Here is an 18,858-nt window from a genome sequence, read left to right as displayed (position 1 = left end):
CGGGGTTTTATGGAGTTGGGGGGAGGACACACCCCCCCCCCCCCACCATGGTGGCCAGCTTGGACACCCCCCTCCCCCCCCCAAGTCCCCTTAGCTCTGCCCCTCCCTGGGTTTGGGGCACTCACGCGGTGACGAAGTCGAGCACGGCAGCGGTGGTGGCCCGGGCGATGGCTTGGATGGCCGGGACGTCGCGGCAGCCGTAGGTGTCCCCGCAGTGAGCGTAGACCCCCACCAGCGTCACCTCCTCCGGTGCCCCCTGGGCGATGGCCCGCGCCAGGGACATGGCATCGGGGTCCGTGGGCCGCACGCCGGCTGCCGGCCAGGAGGAGGGTCCAAGCGTGGCCCGGGGGGGGGTGGGGGGGGACTTAGGGGGGGGCTTTGATGCCCCATGTTGGGTGAGGTGGTGGGGATGGGGGCTTGGGGTTGGGGGGGTGGAAGGGATGGGACGTGGGGCATCACACCCCCCCTGGAGCATCCTGGGGGTGGGTGGGTGAAGATGGGGGGTGGGGGGGGCTTAAATGTCCCATCGTGGGGGGCTCTGGGCCACCTCTGCCCCATGGCACATCCTTGAATAATGACTTTTTGGGGGGGGGTGTGTGTCTTAGATGCCCCATCCTGGTTGAGCTGGTGGGGCTGGGGGGGGACATGGGGCATTCCATCCCCCTCCCATGGAGCATCCCTGTGGTGGGCGGGTGAAGACGGGGTTTGAGAGGGGTGGGGGGGCTTAAATACCCCATCATGGGGGGCTGGGGGCTTATGGGGCATCTCTCCCCGTGGAGCATCCTTGAAGAATGACTTTTTTTTGGGGGGGGGGGAGCTTAAAGCCCCATCCTGGCTGAGAAGGTGGTTCTGGGGGGGCTTGAGGTTGGTGGGGCAGGGAGCATCCTTCCCCAGCGGAGCATCCTTGAATAATGACTTTTTTTTGGGGGGGACGGGACGAACAGACAACGACTTAAATGCCCCGTCCTGGCTGAGGTGGTGGGGCTGGGGGGGACACGGAGCATCCCATCCCACCCCACTGGGCATCCTGGGGGCGGGTGGACAAAAACACCCTCGGGGAGGGGGGAGACGCGTGATGCCCCATCTCTGCGTGTGTCGTCGTCGTCCCCCCCTTTACCCTGCAGCACCCCGGGCGCCGGTGGGATTTAGGGGGGGCTACTTTCAGGGATGGGAAGGGGGGGGGGGGGTGTCACCTACCCCTGCCGTTCCCGCAGTCGAGCTTGAGCCAGACGAGCCAGCGCTTGCCGGCGGGCAGCGGGCGCTGGCGCAGGAGGCCCAAGGCCTGGGGGCTGTCGAGGAGGAGCTGGAAGGCTCGGAGGCGCTGGGCCAGGGCGGCACACTCCTCCAGCCGCCCCCCCGGCAGCGGGTAGGCGTAGAGGATGTCGTCGAAGCCCCCCGCCGCGAAGAACCGAGCTTCGGCCAAGGTGGAGACCACGATGCCCCGGCGGGTGCCACCCGTCGCCAGCTCGGCACCTTCTCTGGGGGTGGTGGTGGTGGTGGTGGTGGGATGCTAAGGGGGTGCTGGGGGGGGGGGGGGGGGAAGGCTGGGAGGATGCTGGAGGGGAAGGTGGGGGATGAGGGGTGCTAGGGGGATGCTGGGGGGGAAGGTGGGGGGTGCTGGGAGGATGCTGAGGGGTCGCTGGGGGGATAGCGGGGGGGGATGATGGGGAGGAAGGTGGGGGGAGGATGGGGGGGTGCTGGGGAGGAGGATGGGGGGGAGGATGGGGGGTGCTGGAGGGATGATGGGGGAGATGCTGGTGGGGAAGGTGTGGGGTGCTGGGGGGGATGCTGGGGGGGGATTTTTGGTGGGGGGAGGATGGGGAGATGCTAGGGGGACGCTGGGGGGTGCTGGGGAGGAGAGGGGGGGGATGCTGGGGGGGGACAGGCTGGGGGGACGTTAGGGAAGGATGCTGGGGGGGGGACACACACACTCACAGCGTCTTGTGGGTTTTGACGTGGGGGCGCAGGCGGAGGCCGAGGGCCCGGCAACGCTCCCGCATGCGCTCGGCATTGCGCCGCACCGTCGCCTGGTCCAGGGTCAGCGCCGGGGTGGGCAGCTGCTCCAGGGGGCTCCCAGCCACGTGCTGGTGCTGCGGGGGGGGGGGGGGGGGGGGGGGGGAACTTGCCCTGCACCCAAACCTGCACCCACCATGCACCCGCCCCCCAAAAAACCCCCTGTACCCGCCTTGCACCCACCCTAGACTCATCCTACATCCGCGCCTGCACCCGCCTTGCGCCCACCCCTGCACCCACCCCACCCCTGTGGGCACAGAGGTGGCTGCTGTGGGTCCCTGCCCCCCGGGTGGGGATTGGGGGCTGGGGGCCGGTGGGCTGAGCCCCCCCCACGCCCCGCCCCGGGACCTGGCACGGAGGGGTGGTTTGGGTGGGGGCGGTGCTGGGGCAGCCCGGGGGCGTCCCCCCTGCTGGGCACAAAGCCGGGGTTCCCTCGGTCTCAGCCGGATGCTGGGACTGGGACACCTGTCCCACCACGGGGAGTGGGACACCTGGGGGTCACCTGGGTCACCTGGGACAGGGACACTGGGAACAGGGACTAGTGGGACTGGGACACCTGGGACAGGGACACCTGGGACTGGGGCACTTGGGCCTGGGACACCTGGGACTGGGACACCTGGGACAGGGACACCTGGGACTGGGACACTTGGGTCACCTGGCATAGGGACACCTGGGACTGGGAAACCTAGGAGAGGGACATATGGGACTGGGATATATGGGACAGGGACACCTAGGACAGGGACACCTGGGACTGAGACACTGGGAACAGGGACTAGTGGGACCGGGACACCTGGAACAGGGACAGCTGGGACTGGGACACCTGGGATAGGGACACCTGGGACAGGGACACTTGGGCCTGGGACACCTGGGACAGGGACATTAGGAACAGGGACTAGTGGGACTGGGACAACTAGGACAGGGACACCTGGGACAGGGACACCTGGGACTGGGACACCTGGGTCACCTGGGATAGGGACACCTGGGATAGGGACACCTGGGAGAGGGACATATGGGACTGGGATATATGGGACAGGGACACCTGGGACAGGGACACCTGAGCCCCCATGGGAATGGGGCACGTGGGACTGGCACACCTGGGATAGGGACATATGGGACCTGGGACACCTGGGTCACCTGGGACAGGGATACTGGAAACAGAGACGTATGGGACTGGGACACCGGGGTCACCTGGGGCAGGGATATTGGGAACAGGGACACCCGGGAGTGAAAGATATAGGACGGGGACCCTTGGGACTGGGACCTATGGGAATGGGAAACCTGGGACTGGGACACCTGGGTCACCTGGGACAGGGACACTGGGAACAGGGACACCTGGGACAGGGACCCTTGGGACAGGGACACGGGAAATGGCCACCTGGGACTGGGCCACCTGGGCCACCTGGGCCCAGGACACGGGGACAGGGACACCTGTCCAGGCCCAGATGGGACGGGGACACCTGGGCCCTCCGGTGGGGTGACCTCAGTCTCCCCACAAACACCCGGGGCACCCACCACGAGGCTGTCCGGGGTGAAGGTCCCGGTGGCACCCTGAGCACCCATCCCTCCCCCTGCCCACCTGTCCATCCGTCCGTCCATCCCTCCGTCCGGCACCGCAGCTGCTCCCGGCTCGGCTCCGGTGGCTCTGGTAGCCCCGCTGGTGCCCGCTCCACGTGACGCCGTGGGCACCCGCAGCCAGCCTTGGCCGGGGACAGAGGTTGCTGCCGGCCATGGGGCCCCCCCGGGGGTGGCAGGGGCAGGAGAGGACACGGGCGCCGCGTCCGAGGACGCTCACCCTCCCCGAGACAGCACAGGGACAGCCTGCCAGCTCCCTGGGGACAGTGGCCGGCTACGGAGCCCCGTGCCTGTGGGAGGACGAGGAAGGACAGCTGAGACCTTGCATGCTCGTGCTACATGTGCACGGGGCTGCTGAGACCTCCCATGCTCGTGACACGTGGGTGCGCGGCTGCTGAGACCTGGCACGTTCATGACACGTGGGCACAGGCTTGCTGAGGGCTGAGGCTGCACGTGCTCGAGACACGCACGCACACGGCTGCCGAGAACCCAGCTGCCCCGTGCTCGCGACACGGGGGTGCACGGCAGCTGAGATCCCCCACACTCGTGACACACAAGTATGCGGCTGCTGAGACCCTCTGCGCTTGTGACACGTGGGTACCTGGCTGCTGAGACACCCCCCCCCCCTCGTGACATGTGGGTACATGGTTGCCGAGCCACAACCATGTTCATGGCACATGGATACACGGCTGCTGAGACCCCCCCCACGCTCGTGACACGCAGGTACACGGCTGCTGAGACCCCCCCACGCTCATGACATGTGTGTGCATGGCTCTTGAGACCCTCCCCCCCCCCAGTCTCGTGACACATGGCTACAGGGCTGCTGAGACCCCCCCACACTCGTGACACGTGGGTGCACGGCTGCTGAGACACTCCCCCCCCGACTTGTGATACACGGGTGTACAGTTGCTGAGACCCACCCCCCCCCACTCGTGACACGTGGGTTCATGGCTGCTGAGACCCCCCCACGCTCGTGACACGTGGGTTCATGGCTGCCGAGACCCCCTCCACGCTCGTGACACGTGGGTACACGGCTGCTGAGCCCCCCCCCCCACTTGTGACACGTGTGTCCCCGTGTCCCAGACTGGCCGGGTCCCACGGCGGTGGGGCCCCGCTGGCCCCCTGCCCGGAGCACAGCCTGTGCTGGGATGGCTCCGTGCTGCAGGGCGGGCGGAAAGGGCCCCCAAAACACCGCTGGGAGGGGACACCGGGGGGGGGGGACACGACACACACAGACCAGAGGGGGGACACACCGGAGGGGGGGGTGTCACCCCCCCGTCCAGCGTGGGGCAGATGAGGGCCTTGCACACATTTATTTCCCAGAGATATATTATTATTATTTTTCCTTTTTCTCTGTAAAAGATCTAAAAATGGATAGAAAAAAAAAGGGGGAGGGGGGGGGACACCAGCCGGCTCCTGGCCAGCGGGCACGGCGGGGGGACACACGTGGCACCCCCCTTCCCAGCGAGGGGTCCCCGCTGCCTCCTCCTCGCCCCTGTCCCTCCACGGGAAGGGGGGATGTGTCCCCCTAAAACTGGGGGGGACACACAACGATTCTGCGCCCCCCCACCCCACCAGGGGCTGGATAAGGCCACGGGCGATGGGCTGAGCAGGCAGCCTGCCGGCAGCACGGGGCTCTCCGACCCCCCCGGCTTTGCGGGGTGCAGGGGTCCCCCCCACCTCTCTCCATGCCAGGAGGGGTGCGGGGCACCCTGCCTGGGTGGTGGGTGCCAACCTAGGACTTGCCCTCGGCAGGGTTGTACTCCGTCTCGCCAGACGAGACCTGGGAGATGCGCCGCGTGGAGCGCCACAGCCGCCAGTGGAACTGTCCCGGCCGCACCTGGGTGAGGGGGGATGAGCACCCACCCGATGTCCCTGTCCCCTTCCCCTTCCACATCCCCTTCTGAATTCCACCCCCCAAACCCTTTATCCACCTCCATCCCCATCCCCTTCTCCACCCCCATCGCCTCCCAAATGTCCATCTGCTTCTCCATCCCCGTCCTTATCAACTTCTCCATCCCCATCCCCTTCTCCATCCCCATCCTCTTCCAAACATCCATCACCTCCAGCTCCTTCCCCATCACACAACCCCTTCCGAACCCCATCCTTTGCTCCACCCACACTCATCCCCTTCCCCTTCCAAATCCCTATTCCCACCCCTTCTCCCATCACCGTCCCCTTCCCCATCCGCACCCCCACTCCTTTCCCAACCCCTTCCTCATCGCCATCCACCCACCATCCCCTTCCCCCTCTCCACCTCCACCCCCTTCCCATATCCCCTTCCCCGTATCTCCCCCACCCCACCTCTGTCCCCCTCTGCTCTGGAGAACAAGGAGGACAAGCAGAGGTCCCCAGCCCAGCCAGCACCCAGTGGATGCCGAGGCATGACCCCCCCAGCACCACCACCACCACCACCTGGGGTGGGGGTCCACGCTCACCTCAGGGGGCTGCCCAGCCCCCACCACGATGAGCTTGCCATCCTCCAACCCCACCAAGATGTGGCTCTTCTCCTTGGTGACGGACACGCTGTGGACGGGCACCGGCATGGGCACGGGGGGCACGGCCGCCCTGAGGCTGTGAGAAGACGAGTGGTGGGATGGGACCCCTCGAGCCCCCCCGGCACCCCAAGGGGGTGGTTGGGGTGGGACAAGGTGGGTGGTAGCCCTCACCTCTGGAGGTCACGGATCTCCAGCCTGCACTGCATGGTCCCCAGCACCACGAACTCCTCCGTCAGGCACATGGCCGTCACCTCCTCGTCCAGTGGGACGGAGGAGAGGTGCTTCCCGTTCACCGAGTAGAGGTGCAGCGCAAACCTGTCCTGAAAGACAGAGCGAAGAGGGGGGAACACAGACGCTGACGGTGGTGAGGGGGAGGACGCAGGGACACCTGGCCATACCTTCAAGCAGGCTCGTTGACCCACGGCGGTCTGGGCGACCACCTGCCCCTCCGGCCCCACGGCCAGGTGGGAGAGGACGGCAGGCGGTGAGCTCTCGCTGGGCGGCCGCAGGGACCGGATGAAGAGACCCCGGCGGACGGTGTGGATGATGATGGTGCCATCCTACGGGAGGAAGGGGACGTGGGGCAGTGACGGTGGCGCTGCCCACCCTGCCACCCACCACACCACCCCAGCTCACCTTGGAGCCCGACACCGCCATGTCCAGCTCGGTGCTGATGGCCACGCACGTCACCTCAGCGTCGTGGCCGTACAGGACCTGGACGGGTTTGGGGGCCAAGCCGCTGGAAAACCCACCCTGGCGTTGGGGACACGGGGACCTCAGTGACCTGGTGGCAGCGCCCACTGCAAGCCACCCCATCCGGAGCGCGGGGATAAGGGTGAACTTATCCCTACCTGCTGTAGGACCTGCCACACCATGCAGGTGGTGTCCCGGGACCCAGAAATGAGGTAGATGCCGCAGAGGTCAAGCGCCAGGCAGGTGACAACATCTGTGACACCCAGAGGGACACCATGAGCTGCCGGTCCTGTCCCACCGCGCTTGGTACCCCAACCCCGTGGGATGGCACCAAGACGTGTTTTGGGGTGTGGAGATGCTGCTGACCCTAACCCCAGCCCGGCTCCGCGATGGAGCCTGGACTGTCCCCAGAAGATGGGGGACGCTGGGAGATGTCCCCTGCCCGCTCCCATGTCCTCTGCCTCCCCCCTACAAACCCATTGGGGCATCATCGGACCTTCATCATCGGAGGAGGACTTACCTATGTGCCGGGTGATGTGCCCAACGACCTTCCCTTTAGCCAGCGAGGTGACGCGGAGACTGTTGTCCCAATGTCCCCCACTGAAGAGCAGCTTCCCGTCGGGGGACACGGCCAGCGTGCGGGAGCACAGGTCCGCGCCAGGGGCAAAGGGGCCCTGCAGGAAGCGCTGGGTCCTGGTGGGGAGGGACATGGGATGGTGGCAGAGCCATGGGTGGGATGGTGGCACCTTTGGGGACTGTTTAGATTGGACGTGAGGAGAAATGTCTTTACTGAAAGAGTGGTTAAACATTGGACCAGGCTGCCCAGGGAAGGGGTGGAGTCCCCATCCCTGGAGGTATTTAAAAGACGTGTAGATGTGGCGCTGAGGGACATGGTTTAGTGGGCACGGTGGTGTTGGGTTGACAGTTGGACTCGATGATCTTAGAGGTCTCTTCCAACCTCAATGATTCTATGGTTCTATGTCCCCTGGGACCATGCGTTAACTCACTTTGTGTTGGAGACGGTGGCGTCTTTGGTGAAGCTGAAGTAGTTGGAGATGTTCTTGTCATAGGGCAACCAGTTGTGGGTCCCCAACAAGCCGTTGGCACTCACGGTGACCTGGGCAGAGGTGGAGATGGAGGTGACGCAGCTCCCACCCACTGGGGCTCTCCTGGGGTTCGGTCTCGGTCCCCCCCAGGTCAGCAGCACGCACCCGTGCCTCAGTTTTCCCACACTCACCAGGACGTCGGGTGATCCCTGAGTGATGAAGGAGTGCGCCTGGTTCTTGGGGACCACGGCTTGCACCAGGGCCACCCCATCGCTGATGCCCTGCGGGGAGACAGCAAATGGTGGGCACCCTCCTGGCCACCCCCCCCCACCCCCACCCCAGTCCTGGCCAGGGAAGCCCCAGGGTTGTCCTCACCCCCACGACGAAGGACTTGAGCTGATCCAGGTTCTCGAAGACGTTGGGCGAGCGGGTGTCGAGGCGGGCCAGCCTCCGGGCAGCGCTCTCTGCCGACAGCCGGGCAGGATGGGGCTCCTGGGGGGGGGGTGTGTGTGTGTGTGAGGGAACCCATGAGAAGGGGGGTGACCCCCTGAAAGGGGCTATTTTTTGGGGGGGGGGGGGGGGTATGAGCTACCTTGAGCAGCTGGCAGGGCGTCTGCCCAAAGTTGCTGATGATGCCCTCCAGAGCCTTCCTCTGCGTCTCGTCAGCGATGGCGTCCAGGTCCACGGCCCCTGGGGATAGGGTTGGTCATGGGGGGCCACCTGGCAGGTGGTGCCCCCCGACCTCCCTGCCCCATGGCTCACCCTCGTAGGTGCAGTAGTAGAAGACGTTGAGGGCCTCCACGGCAGCCGGGCCTCGTTGCTTGTACCCAAAAATGAGGTCGATCCACTCGTGGAGGTGGGCTGAGACGTACTCCGACTCCTGTCCAAGGATGGGGCATCAGGGAGGGCCAGAAATGCCTGCCACACCCCGTAACGACCCTCCCCCCCCCCAGGGGTGGGAGCGGAGGAGGGATTGGGATGGGCTCCATCATCTCACCAAGGCTTTGCGGTGCTGGTAGATGAAGTCCTCGCGGGAGCGCGCCCACCGGGGCAGCACCACGTCGCCCACCTTCTCGTTGGAGAGCTGCAGGCAGCCCAGGTCGAAGCCTGCAGGCAGGGCGGGCAGGGGGTGAGGGACACCAACCCCCACCGTGCTCCCATGGGTGCTGTCTCCATGGTGGGGATGATGGGTGCCCCTTACCATTCTGGTTCTCCAGGAACTCGGGGAAGTAGAAGAACTCGGGGATGAGCTCCTTGACGTCCACGGGGTTCTCCATGCGGGCTTGCCACGCTGCCGGCACCGAATGGAACTGCCGGTCTGAGCAGTCAAACCTGGTGGCACAGGACACCCGGTTGGAGCCCGCTTGTTGTCCCCCCCCATGTCCCCTCCCCAGGGTCCCCGCACTGGGCGCCCACCTGCCGCTCTGCAGCTGGATGTGGAGGGTGGTGAAGGGCTCGGTGCGGATCAGGTAGTGCATGACGCCCGCCGCGTTGGAGTAGTGCGTGCCGTAGTGGAACTTGTCCACGGTGCCCGTGGGGTCCTCGAAGCTCTCGTACCTGGGGGGTGAGGTGGGGGGGTCCAGCGGGAGCCGGCCAGGCGGTCCCCATGTCCCCCGTACCTCCTTTTTTGGGGACACTCACTTTTCCTTCACGTCCCGTGCGTGCCGCTCGTTGGCCACCCCGATGGGCTTGGACAGGTCCCGAAACACGGATGGGTCGGTGAGGTCAAGGGTCTCCGAGACATAATCCCGCAGGATCCAGGGGAACTGGGTGGGGTCGGGAGGTGGGTGAGACTGGGGGGGTCCGGGCTTGCTGGGGGGACGGGGACGCACACGGGGGGCTCACCACGGGGTACTGGGAGAGGTCGTTGTAGGTGCGCCCTGCGATCGTGTTCAGCTGCATGAGGTACTCAAAGTTGGAGATCTCCCGCAGGACCCATTTCTGGAGTGAAGGGAGGGCGGTTGAGATGGGCTGGGGGGGGCAGGAGAGGGGGCAGACACCCCCACCCCATGGCTGTCCCTGTCTCACAGCCATCCCTGGTCCCATGGCCATCCCTGGTCCCCTGGCTGTCTCTGGTGCCATGGCCATCCCTGGTCCCATGGCCATCCCCGGTCCCATGGCCATCCCCATCCCATGGCCGTCCCTGGTCCCATGACCAACCTCATCCCACAGCCATCCCTGGTCCTGTGGCCATCCCCACCCCATGGCCGTCCCTGGTCCCACGGCCATCCCTGGTCCCATGGCCGTCCCTGGTCCCACGGCCGTCCCTGGTCCCACAACCGTCCCAGGTCCCATGGCCATCCCCATCCCATGGCCGTCCCTGGTCCCATGACCAACCTCATCCCACAGCCATCCCTGGTCCTGTGGCCATCCCCACCCCATGGCCGTCCCTGGTCCCACGGCCATCCCTGGTCCCATGGCCGTCCCTGGTCCCACGGCCATCCCTGGTCCCATGGCCGTCCCTGGTCCCACGGCCATCCCTGGTCCCACAACCGTCCCAGGTCCCATGGCCATCCCCATCCCACAGCCATCCCTGGTCCCATGGTCATCTCCAACCCACGTCCATCCCTGGTCCCATGGGCATCCCCATCCCATGCTGGCACCCTTCTCTTTACCATCTGGGAAGGAGAGATATGGGGCAGGGGTGGGCAAGGTGGGGCCGGTACCTGGGTGAGCCCTGAGGCTTTCAGCAGCTCCTGGGGCGACCGGCTGCCGAAGTATATCTGGTTGGGGGGACGCAGGCCGAGGATGCAGGAGTACACCTTGTTTCTCACCTGGGGGGACGCGGGTAGGACGTGGAGTGGCCAGAGACTGGGCAGTGCCGCAGCCCCGGGAGGGGTTTGGTGGGGGGAAAGGGTGCCACCACCTTTTTTTTGAAGTTGAGGAAGTAGTTGGCCTGGTCGATGAAGAAGAGCTCGAGTGCGGAGCGGCGCAGGTTGTAGCGGCGCAGGTGGACCTCGCGCAGGTGGGACAAGGGGCGTTTGAAGTCGTAGCCGATCCCTGCCAAGATAGGGGGGGCACAGAGCCCGGCGGGCATCACTGTCCACCCGGACCCCAATTCCCGAGGCAGGGATGGAGGCCAGCATCGCCCTGGGGCTGGGAGAAGCCCACCCCCAAAATGGCCAGCACCTGGCGTGATGGGCTTCTGGAGGAGATGGGATGGGTGGGGGGTTCCTCAACCCACCTTGCTGCAGGGACCCCCCCAAGGAGCATGTGCCGTTACCTCCCTCTGTCTCCTCCTTCTCGCTGCTGCCGTCGTAGAAGTAGACGTGCTGTGTCGTCACCTCCAGGCGGCCGGGGACAACGGCCACTGTCGTGATGAGCTCGCAGTCCTCCGAGACCACCAGCTTCTCCCGCTGGTTCTGCTCCTTGGGCTCAGCCCTGGGTGACATTGGGGGTGAGGAGACCCTGGTGACACCCCCAGCCTGGGCGAGCCAGCGCCACAGCAGGGGATGGGGACACTCACTGGTTGTCCAGGACAGGGAGGTCCTCCTCAGCCAGCTGGTCATCCTCCAGCTCGCTCACCTTGGCTTCCTTGGCCATGGCAAGCGGGAGGGACTCGGCGGGGCTGTGGAGGTGGTCGGCTCCTGAAACGAGAAGGGGGTCAGCAGACACCCCCAGCCACCCACGGCTGGGGGACGAGTCCTGCAAGGGTTCCTCATCCCACCTCCCAACCCCAAGGGGGTCCATGACAGCTCCCAGCTCAACCCCACCACATGAATCCAACCGGTAGCACCCCCTTGCCCACGGCATGGGGGGAAGCCCTGGTTGCCCCACTCCCATCAGCCTCACCCAGGTTGTCCCGTAGGGCACTGGCCTCCAAGTGCTGGTCAAAATTCAGGTTGGGCACCAGCTTCAGCCTCATCCGGGAGTAGGTCTCGGCGCTCGACAGCTTCCAGCGAACTTCTGGTGGGTTCCTGGGGGGCAGGCGGGGGTGAGGCACCCTGGGAAACCCCAGACGTGCTACCCCTCCCCAGGGACCAAGGTGGGGGCTCACCGGTCAGCCCAGGCGGAGCGGGGCGAGGTGAGGAGGCGGCACAGACCCCGCCACTGCTTCAGCACGGTGCTGTGGTGGTTGTTGGCCTGCTTGAGCACGTTGGCGTGACGGACATTTTCCGCCTTGGAGCGCTTTGCCACCGGCTCCAGCACCAGCTCCTGCCGAAGGAGGAGGAGAGTGAAGTGACAGCAGGGCTGGGGCTTGGGGACATCCCCGAGGTGAGGAGCATGTCCATGGGGTGATGTCCCCAGGGCAAGGAGAATGTCCCCAGGATGACGGACTTGGGATGAGGAGCACATCCCCGGGATGATGTCCCCAGGATGATGAGCACATTCCCAGGATGAAGTTCCTGGGATGAGGAACACATCCCCAGAACAATGTCCCCAGGATGAGGAGCGTTTCCTGAGGGCAATGTCGTCAGGGTAAGGAGCATGTGCCCAGGATGGCATCCCTGGGATGAAGAGCACATTCCCAGGATTAATGTCCCCAGGGTGAGGAGCATGTCCCTGGGGCGAGGAGCATGTCCCTAAGATGACATCCCCAGAGCGAGGAGCATGTCCCCAGGGTGATGTCCTTGGGGTGAGGAGCACATCCCCAGGATGATGTCCCTGGGTGTTGTCCCTGGGATGAGGAGCATGTCCCCAGAACGATGTCCCCAGGATAAGGAGCACATCCTGAGGACGATGTCCCCAGAGTGAGGAGGATCTCCCCAGAATGACATCCCCAGGATGAAGGGCACATCCCCAGGATTAATGTCCCCAGGGTGAGGAGCACGTCCCTGGGGTGAGGAGCACGTCTCCAGGATGACATCCCCAGAGTGAGGAGCATATCCCCGGCATGGCATCCTTGGGGTGAGGAGCACATCACCATGACCCCTGGATGATGTCCCTGGGGTGAAGAGCACGTACCCAGGGTGAGGAACACGTACCCAGGGTGAGGAGCACATCCCTGAAACAACATTCCCTGGGTTGACGAGCACATCCTGAGGACCGTGTCCCCAGGGTGAGGAGGATGTCCCCAGGGTGACATCCTTGGGATGAGGAGCACATCCCCAGGATTAATATCCCCAGGGAGAGGAGCACATCCCTAGGATGACATCCCCAGAGTGAGGAGCACATCCCTTAGATGACATCCTCGGGGTGAGGACCACGTCCCCAGGATGAGAAGCACATCCCCAGGGTGACATCCCAGGGGCAAGGAGCAGGCAGTACCTGGAACATCTTGCGGCTGGCCGCCTTCTCTTGCTCCCGCCGCTGGGAGCTGCTCATCATGGCGTCGTAGCAGGCGTTCCAGAAATTGGACATGTGGTCGTGGCTCTTGGCGAAGGTGTCCATCTCAAACTGGGCCATGGTGGGCTGCACCTACCGAGAGAACCGGGACAACAGGGGAGGTGTTGGCAGGGCTTGGCACCCACCAGCCATCATCCAGACTATGAGCATCCCTGCCCTAGAGGTCACCCTTGCAGGCTGTCCCAACCCGGTTGTGACACGGGGACCCTGCTGCAGCACGGACCCATCTCTAAGCCTGGAAAGGTGTTCCCCCAACAGCGACGCCACCCCGTGGCCCCACGGCACGCACGTGTTTCTCGATGAAGCCCCTCCACTCCGGGGTGGTGCAGAAGAGCTGGAAGTCCTCATAGAAAGTGGGGCTGCCGTTGGTGGGGGGCAGCGAGGGCAGGAAGAGCTGCAGCTGCAGGGTCTCGTAGCACTGGTCCATGAGCGTCCGGACGATGGGCACCAACCAGGAGAAGGTCTCCGACTTGGCGTCCAGTGAGCGTCGCAGCGGGGTCTCCAGCTTGCCCAGGAGGTAGCAAGCCTCGTCCTTTTTGGGGGCTGAGGCGGTCTGCAGCAGGCTGTGCAGCTTCACGTACGCCAGCGAGTGCAGCTGGGGGAGGACATGGGACATCAGATGGGGCCACCTGCCCTGCCCCAAGGGCTGGGGTCTCACCCCGAGCCCCGGGAAGGGTTGACCCACCTGGGGGTCCTGCAGCATGATGTAGCCCACGAGGACGCGTAGACCCGTCTGGGCCATCTCCTTGAGGTCGGAGGTGCCGTTGGCCAGGTGGTACCAGACGCCCAGCTTGTCCAGCAGACTGCTCATCCCCTCGTAGATCTGGGGGGGGCACAGTGAGCCCCCCGCCCAGCCGCGCACCCCTCACCTCTCCAGCCAGCCTTGGCGCAAAGCCACCAGGTCTGTCCCCATCACCCAGCCACCCTCGGCTTTGCTTGACATGGGTTTGGGTTACGGGTAGGGGTTAGGATTAGGGTTTAGGGGTAGGGTAGAGCCCCAGCCCATAACCCTAGTGACGAACTAGTCAGGGCTTGGCATTAGGGTTATGGGCTGGGGCTTAGGGTATGGGTTTATGGTAAGGGTGTAGGGTTAGGGTTAAGGGTTGGGACTGGGGTTAGGGCCAGGGTGTAGGATTGGGGTTAGGGTTGAAGTTTACGGCAAGTGTGTAGGGTTAAGGTTTAGGATTTGGGAGGTACGGTTAGGTTTATAAACTATGAGCTAAGGTTAGGGCTTAGGTTATAGGGTTAGGATTTCAGTCTACAGTAAGGGTGTAGGGTTAGGGTTAAGGGTTGGGACTGGGATTAGGGCCAGGGTATAGATTTGCGGTTAAGGCTGTTTATGGCAAGGATGTAGGGTTAAGGTTTAGGATTAGGATTTAGGAGGTATGGTTATGAGTTAGGGTTATCGTTTAGGGATAGAGCTTAGGGTATAGGGCTAGGGTTTTGGGTTTACAGTAAGGGTGTAGGGTTAAGGTTAAAGTTTAGGATTGGGGTTAGGGTTAGGTTTTACAGCAAGAGTGTATTGTTAGGGTTTACAGCAAGGGTTAGGGTTAGATTTACGGGTTATGAGTTAGGGATAGGTTTTAGGATCAGATCTTAGCATATAGGGTTAGAGTATGGGATTGCATTTATGGTAACAGTGTAGGGCTAGGGTTAAGGGTTAGGATTAGGAGTTAGGCTAGGCTATAGGATTGGGCTTCACAGCAAGGGTGCGGGGTTAGGGTTAAGACTTAGGGTTAGAGTTGGGGTTTACGGCAAGGGTGTAGGGCTAGGGCTGAGGTTTAGAGTTAGGTTTAGGGGTTAGGGTTGGATTTACTGGCTATGGGTTAGGGTTATGGTTTAGGATTAAGGCACAAGTTATTTTCTAAGGTTAGGTTCAAGGGCTGCATGTTGGGTCAGGGTTTAGGGTCAGGGCTAACATCAGGGGCTAGGGGTTAGCACTAGGGTTCAGAGCTCGGGTTTGGGACCAGGAACCCCTCCTCGTGCCCATCCACCTTCTCGCTCCACAGGGCCTGGTTGTTGTGTCCCTCAGAGAACAAGAAGTCCTGGAGCAGCCGCAGCAGCTTGAGGGCGTTGTGGGTGAGACCGGGCAGGGTGGCCGGCCCCGACTCCTTCAGGTCCGTCAGCGCCGACTCCAGCATCATCTCCAGCAGGCTGCGGGAGAGCAGGCAGCTCCGTAGGGTGGTCCTCTCTTGGGGTGCACCCCCTGGACCTCGGTCCAGACCTGGGCAGGACTCACCTGCGCTTGATCTCATCAGGGGGCCGCACCAGCTCGCACGCTGTCCCCAGCTTGGTGAGGACGGAGAAGACCTGCCCGCGTTCCCTCCACGCTGCATCGTCCCAGCCCTCCACCCCACGCCAGGTCACCGAGAAGACAATGTTGGTCAGGAGGTTGCACAGCTCTTCCTCGGGCGTTTGCTGCGAACAGGGAGGAAGAGTGAGAGATCCGATACCCAGCGTAGCCCAGGGTGGTGGGCACGATGGTTTGGGGCTCACCTGGGGGTTGCTGGTGTTGGAAACGTTGTCACTGGGCAGCGCGTCCTGGTAGCTGCTCTCATCCAGGACGTTTGAGAGGCTGGAGCTCTTGCGTGCTCGCATCCCCGGGAAGGGCTTGAAGCTCTCCAGGGGCGAGGGGGTGCCGGGGCCGCTGGCGGGGGTCTGCGTGCCGCTCTCGGCCGTGGCGATGGAGCTGGTGCTGGCCAGGTCGAGCCCCAGGTCGAAGGGTGAGGTGGAGAAGGGCGAGAGCGGGTGGTAGACACCATCGAAGGGAGGACCGTCACCGGGGTTGGAGGACGAGCGGCTGGCCTGGTCGGAGGAGTCGAAAGACTTGAAGTTGTAGGAGTGGAAGGACTTGGTGCGGCTGCTCGGGGAGATGGAGTGGTCGGAGAAGCCCTCAGAGAGCTCCTGGTCCGAGGCCTCATAGCCCAGCGGCAGGAAGACGTCCAGCTCCTGCAGCTCAGCTGGCGGTGGGCTCGTCCCCTCTTTGCCGGGGGGGTCTGAGAGGCGGAGGAGCTCCGGGGAGCCCCCGTTGCCTGCGATGCTCAGGCTGTGCTGGCGGGACTCGTAGGACTCTTTGACGTAGAGCTTGGTGAGCGTGTCCTGCCAGCTGGCCAACCTCGCCAGCTGCTTCACCATGTCCTGCTGCGCGTAGATCAAGTGGAAGAGCTGCAAGAGAAAGCCGGGGGGAGACCCGATGATGTTGCCCCAGCTCCTGGTAGCCTCTTGGGAGGTTGTCCCCTCCGAGGGGCAGGATGCTTGAGCACCCCAGATCCTCCATAACCATCATGGAGTGCTGGGGTTGCACCACCTCCATGCTGGCACGTCCACGTGCCAGCAGCCCTGTGCATGGGGTGTTACCACCATCCCCATGGCCCCCGCGTTTGGGCATGGCCAGGTGCCCGTGGGTGGCTCCGGTGAGCTCAGGCCCAGGGCGACTGCTCGGTCACAGCCCCTTGTGCCCATGGCCCCGCTCACCTTGCGGCAGATATCGAGCCGGACGGTCAGCTCGGCCCGGTGGGACAGGTAAACCACGGCCACCAGGTCCTTGTAGTTGGGGGGGTCTGTGGACAAGGAGAGAGAGCACGGTGGTGGGACAGGTCCTTCTGTCCCCAAAAGCCACCAAAGACCCCCAGGCCCAAGACCGGCTGAGCCTTGTGGGAAGCCACCAGTGATGACCCCATGGCACGCATTTGGGATGGGTGGCCAGGGCCAGCCTGGTTTCGGCAGGGCACGCGGTACCTGCCCCGAGGACCTGCTCCGAGAGGCAGCGGAAGAGCAGCATGGAGCCGGGGACGTCGCTGAGGCAGGTGATGAGCCCCTGGTACCCGATGTCCTTCAGCTTCAGGCGGTTCTTGCTGCGCTCAGGGACCTTCTCGTACTTCAGCATCTTGTAGAGGACCTGGTGAGACAGAGAGAGGTGGCCACCCCGCTGTGGCAAAGCCCCCGGCCGCTGGGGATGGCAAGAGGCTGGTGCTGGGGACCTGCCTTACCTTGAAGACCCTCTCCCGCACTTCATCTGAGAACTTCTTCTGCACCAGCAGCGAGAAGAGGACCTCCACATGGCCTGGCTCAAAGAGGAAGGCGAAGAGCTGCTCCTGGGCAGGCGAGCCCTTCAGCAAGCTGTGGATCACCTCCAGCGCCCCGCAGACCTGCAGGACATGGGGCTGGTTGTCCACTGCCCTCCATGTACCCCTCCGGGACCTCAGCGGCTTCTCCCCACCTGCTGCCAAGCGTCAGGCCAGCCCATGGCACACTGAGGTCTTTGGGGACCAGGGTGGCTCGGTGCCGTACCTGCTGCTCGTCCTGCACCCCGGCCATGTAGCTCAGCAAGCTCTGCATCTCCTCCCCAGAGAAGCTCCTGCAGAAGAAATCCTTCACCAAGCTGAAGAGGGACATCTGCACTGTCTTGATGTCGTCGATGGCTGTGGTCTTCTCCCTGGAGGTGCTGATGGACAGACATGCATGGGCATTCCCTCTAGGGATGTGCACAACCACCCTCCTGCACCTTGTCACCCATCGCCAGCATGATCCCAAATCCCACCATGAAGCCTGAGGAGCCCCGGGGCAGCCTGGTGTGGACATCCCTTCTGGCCAACTCTGCCCACCGGGAAATGTCCACCCCACGCATTTGGATCTCTGCAGGGTGTGAGCAGCCCCAGTGTCATGGGCATGCAGAAACGCATCAGATCAGACAAGAAAAGGGCATCAGCTTGTTGCAGGAACCACCATGCTCTTGGCTGCTGCTGGAGAGACACTGGGGGTGGATTTTGGGGCTGACCGGGCACAGCTTTGGGTGGAGGCTTGGGGATGGGGCATGGCCATGGGGAGGGGAAGGTCCTGCAACCACCACCATGCTCTCACACCAGAAGATTATCCCATGAGGTGCTTGCAGTGGGGATATTGCCCCAAGCAAATGGTGTCTAGCCCAAACCGCAGCTCCAAGGGGTGAAGCCCACCACCACGTCAGCACTGGGGGGGGTCCTGGCTACAAGTGGCAGCTCACCCATAGTACGTCCGGATGGAGTCGAGGATGTACTGCACCCCATACTTCTTGCAGATGCGCTGCTTGTGGTCCTTGACAACGTTGGCCAGATACTGGATATGACCTGCAGGGAGAAGGTGTGAGTAGCCATGGAGGCCAGTTGGGATGAAGAACACCCCCAAGCACCCCCAGTTCCCACCTAAGCGGACGGCGAAGTCACTGTTGCTCCAGATGCGGAAGTCGAAGAGGAGATGCTGGTAGAGGAGGTGCAGCAGGAGCCCGCTGCCCTCAGATGCCACCTGCTCCATGAGGATCTGCGAGGCCATCAACGTGCTCATGTCCAGCAGCGGACCGGAGACCTGCCATGGGTGAGAGGGGAGGCTTGCAGCCCCGGCGTCGCCCTTGGGGAACGGCCCCGGGGACCGTGGGATGGAGCCTTTGGTAGCCCCCCACACCTTCTGCAGCAGCGCCCCGATGATGGCCGGCCCGTGGCACTGCACCAGGCTCTCCTGGTTCACCGGATGGTTCTGGATGAAGTTCTTCACCAGCAGCAGGAAGGCGGCCACGCTGTTCCTCTCCAGCCTGCTCTCTGCAAGGCATGGGGCAGAGCCTGCCGGTAGCTGCGAGCACCTTCAAAGGGCATCCTGGAGACCCCACCGCAAACTCTTCTCTACAAACTTTTCAGCCTGTTCCCCTATTTCGCCCGAATTTAAGCAAGTGGAAACCTCCGTTGTTCTGAGCTTCTTGGAAATAAGCAGCTGGGTGTTGG

General features: G+C 63.8%; 2 protein-coding genes across 2 annotated transcripts in view; both read right to left on the bottom strand.

Annotated features, from left to right (window-relative positions):
• Positions 1–125: 125 nt before the first annotated feature.
• LOC143157307 (D-serine dehydratase-like) lies at positions 126–3,742 on the bottom strand (the record flags this gene model as incomplete). Its single annotated transcript, XM_076332129.1, is given in 4 exon segments — positions 126–312; positions 1,198–1,478; positions 1,936–2,090; positions 3,590–3,742. Coding segments are annotated over 4 exon segments (776 nt in total), but the record flags the coding sequence as incomplete, so codon positions are not given.
• A 1,164-nt stretch (positions 3,743–4,906) lies between these two features.
• Positions 4,907–18,858, bottom strand: part of NBEAL2 (neurobeachin like 2) — a 30,930-nt gene continuing 16,978 nt past the window's right edge. The window contains exons 20-55 of the mRNA XM_076332128.1: positions 18,545–18,678; positions 18,289–18,448; positions 18,111–18,213; positions 17,399–17,552; positions 17,098–17,256; positions 16,847–17,006; positions 16,583–16,668; positions 15,605–16,273; positions 15,348–15,526; positions 15,103–15,262; positions 13,794–13,931; positions 13,398–13,703; positions 13,031–13,180; positions 11,820–11,977; positions 11,615–11,739; positions 11,289–11,409; positions 11,046–11,203; positions 10,689–10,822; positions 10,489–10,596; positions 9,668–9,763; positions 9,464–9,588; positions 9,239–9,379; positions 9,024–9,154; positions 8,820–8,929; positions 8,585–8,702; positions 8,415–8,512; positions 8,198–8,314; positions 8,014–8,103; positions 7,784–7,893; positions 7,297–7,469; positions 6,935–7,029; positions 6,720–6,836; positions 6,482–6,643; positions 6,255–6,403; positions 6,024–6,159; positions 4,907–5,425 (exon numbers count right to left, since the gene is read on the bottom strand). Coding sequence (XP_076188243.1) covers positions 5,321–5,425; positions 6,024–6,159; positions 6,255–6,403; positions 6,482–6,643; positions 6,720–6,836; positions 6,935–7,029; positions 7,297–7,469; positions 7,784–7,893; positions 8,014–8,103; positions 8,198–8,314; positions 8,415–8,512; positions 8,585–8,702; positions 8,820–8,929; positions 9,024–9,154; positions 9,239–9,379; positions 9,464–9,588; positions 9,668–9,763; positions 10,489–10,596; positions 10,689–10,822; positions 11,046–11,203; positions 11,289–11,409; positions 11,615–11,739; positions 11,820–11,977; positions 13,031–13,180; positions 13,398–13,703; positions 13,794–13,931; positions 15,103–15,262; positions 15,348–15,526; positions 15,605–16,273; positions 16,583–16,668; positions 16,847–17,006; positions 17,098–17,256; positions 17,399–17,552; positions 18,111–18,213; positions 18,289–18,448; positions 18,545–18,678 — 5,435 coding nt within the window. The 3' untranslated portion in view covers positions 4,907–5,320. The remainder of the gene's footprint in view (positions 5,426–6,023; positions 6,160–6,254; positions 6,404–6,481; positions 6,644–6,719; positions 6,837–6,934; positions 7,030–7,296; positions 7,470–7,783; positions 7,894–8,013; positions 8,104–8,197; positions 8,315–8,414; positions 8,513–8,584; positions 8,703–8,819; positions 8,930–9,023; positions 9,155–9,238; positions 9,380–9,463; positions 9,589–9,667; positions 9,764–10,488; positions 10,597–10,688; positions 10,823–11,045; positions 11,204–11,288; positions 11,410–11,614; positions 11,740–11,819; positions 11,978–13,030; positions 13,181–13,397; positions 13,704–13,793; positions 13,932–15,102; positions 15,263–15,347; positions 15,527–15,604; positions 16,274–16,582; positions 16,669–16,846; positions 17,007–17,097; positions 17,257–17,398; positions 17,553–18,110; positions 18,214–18,288; positions 18,449–18,544; positions 18,679–18,858) is intronic.

Source organism: Aptenodytes patagonicus, chromosome 2, assembly GCF_965638725.1.
Source record: "Aptenodytes patagonicus chromosome 2, bAptPat1.pri.cur, whole genome shotgun sequence".
NCBI lineage: Eukaryota > Metazoa > Chordata > Aves > Sphenisciformes > Spheniscidae > Aptenodytes > Aptenodytes patagonicus.
The sequence above is the reverse complement of the archived record's forward strand: the minus strand, read 5'-3'. Positions and strand labels throughout refer to the sequence as shown.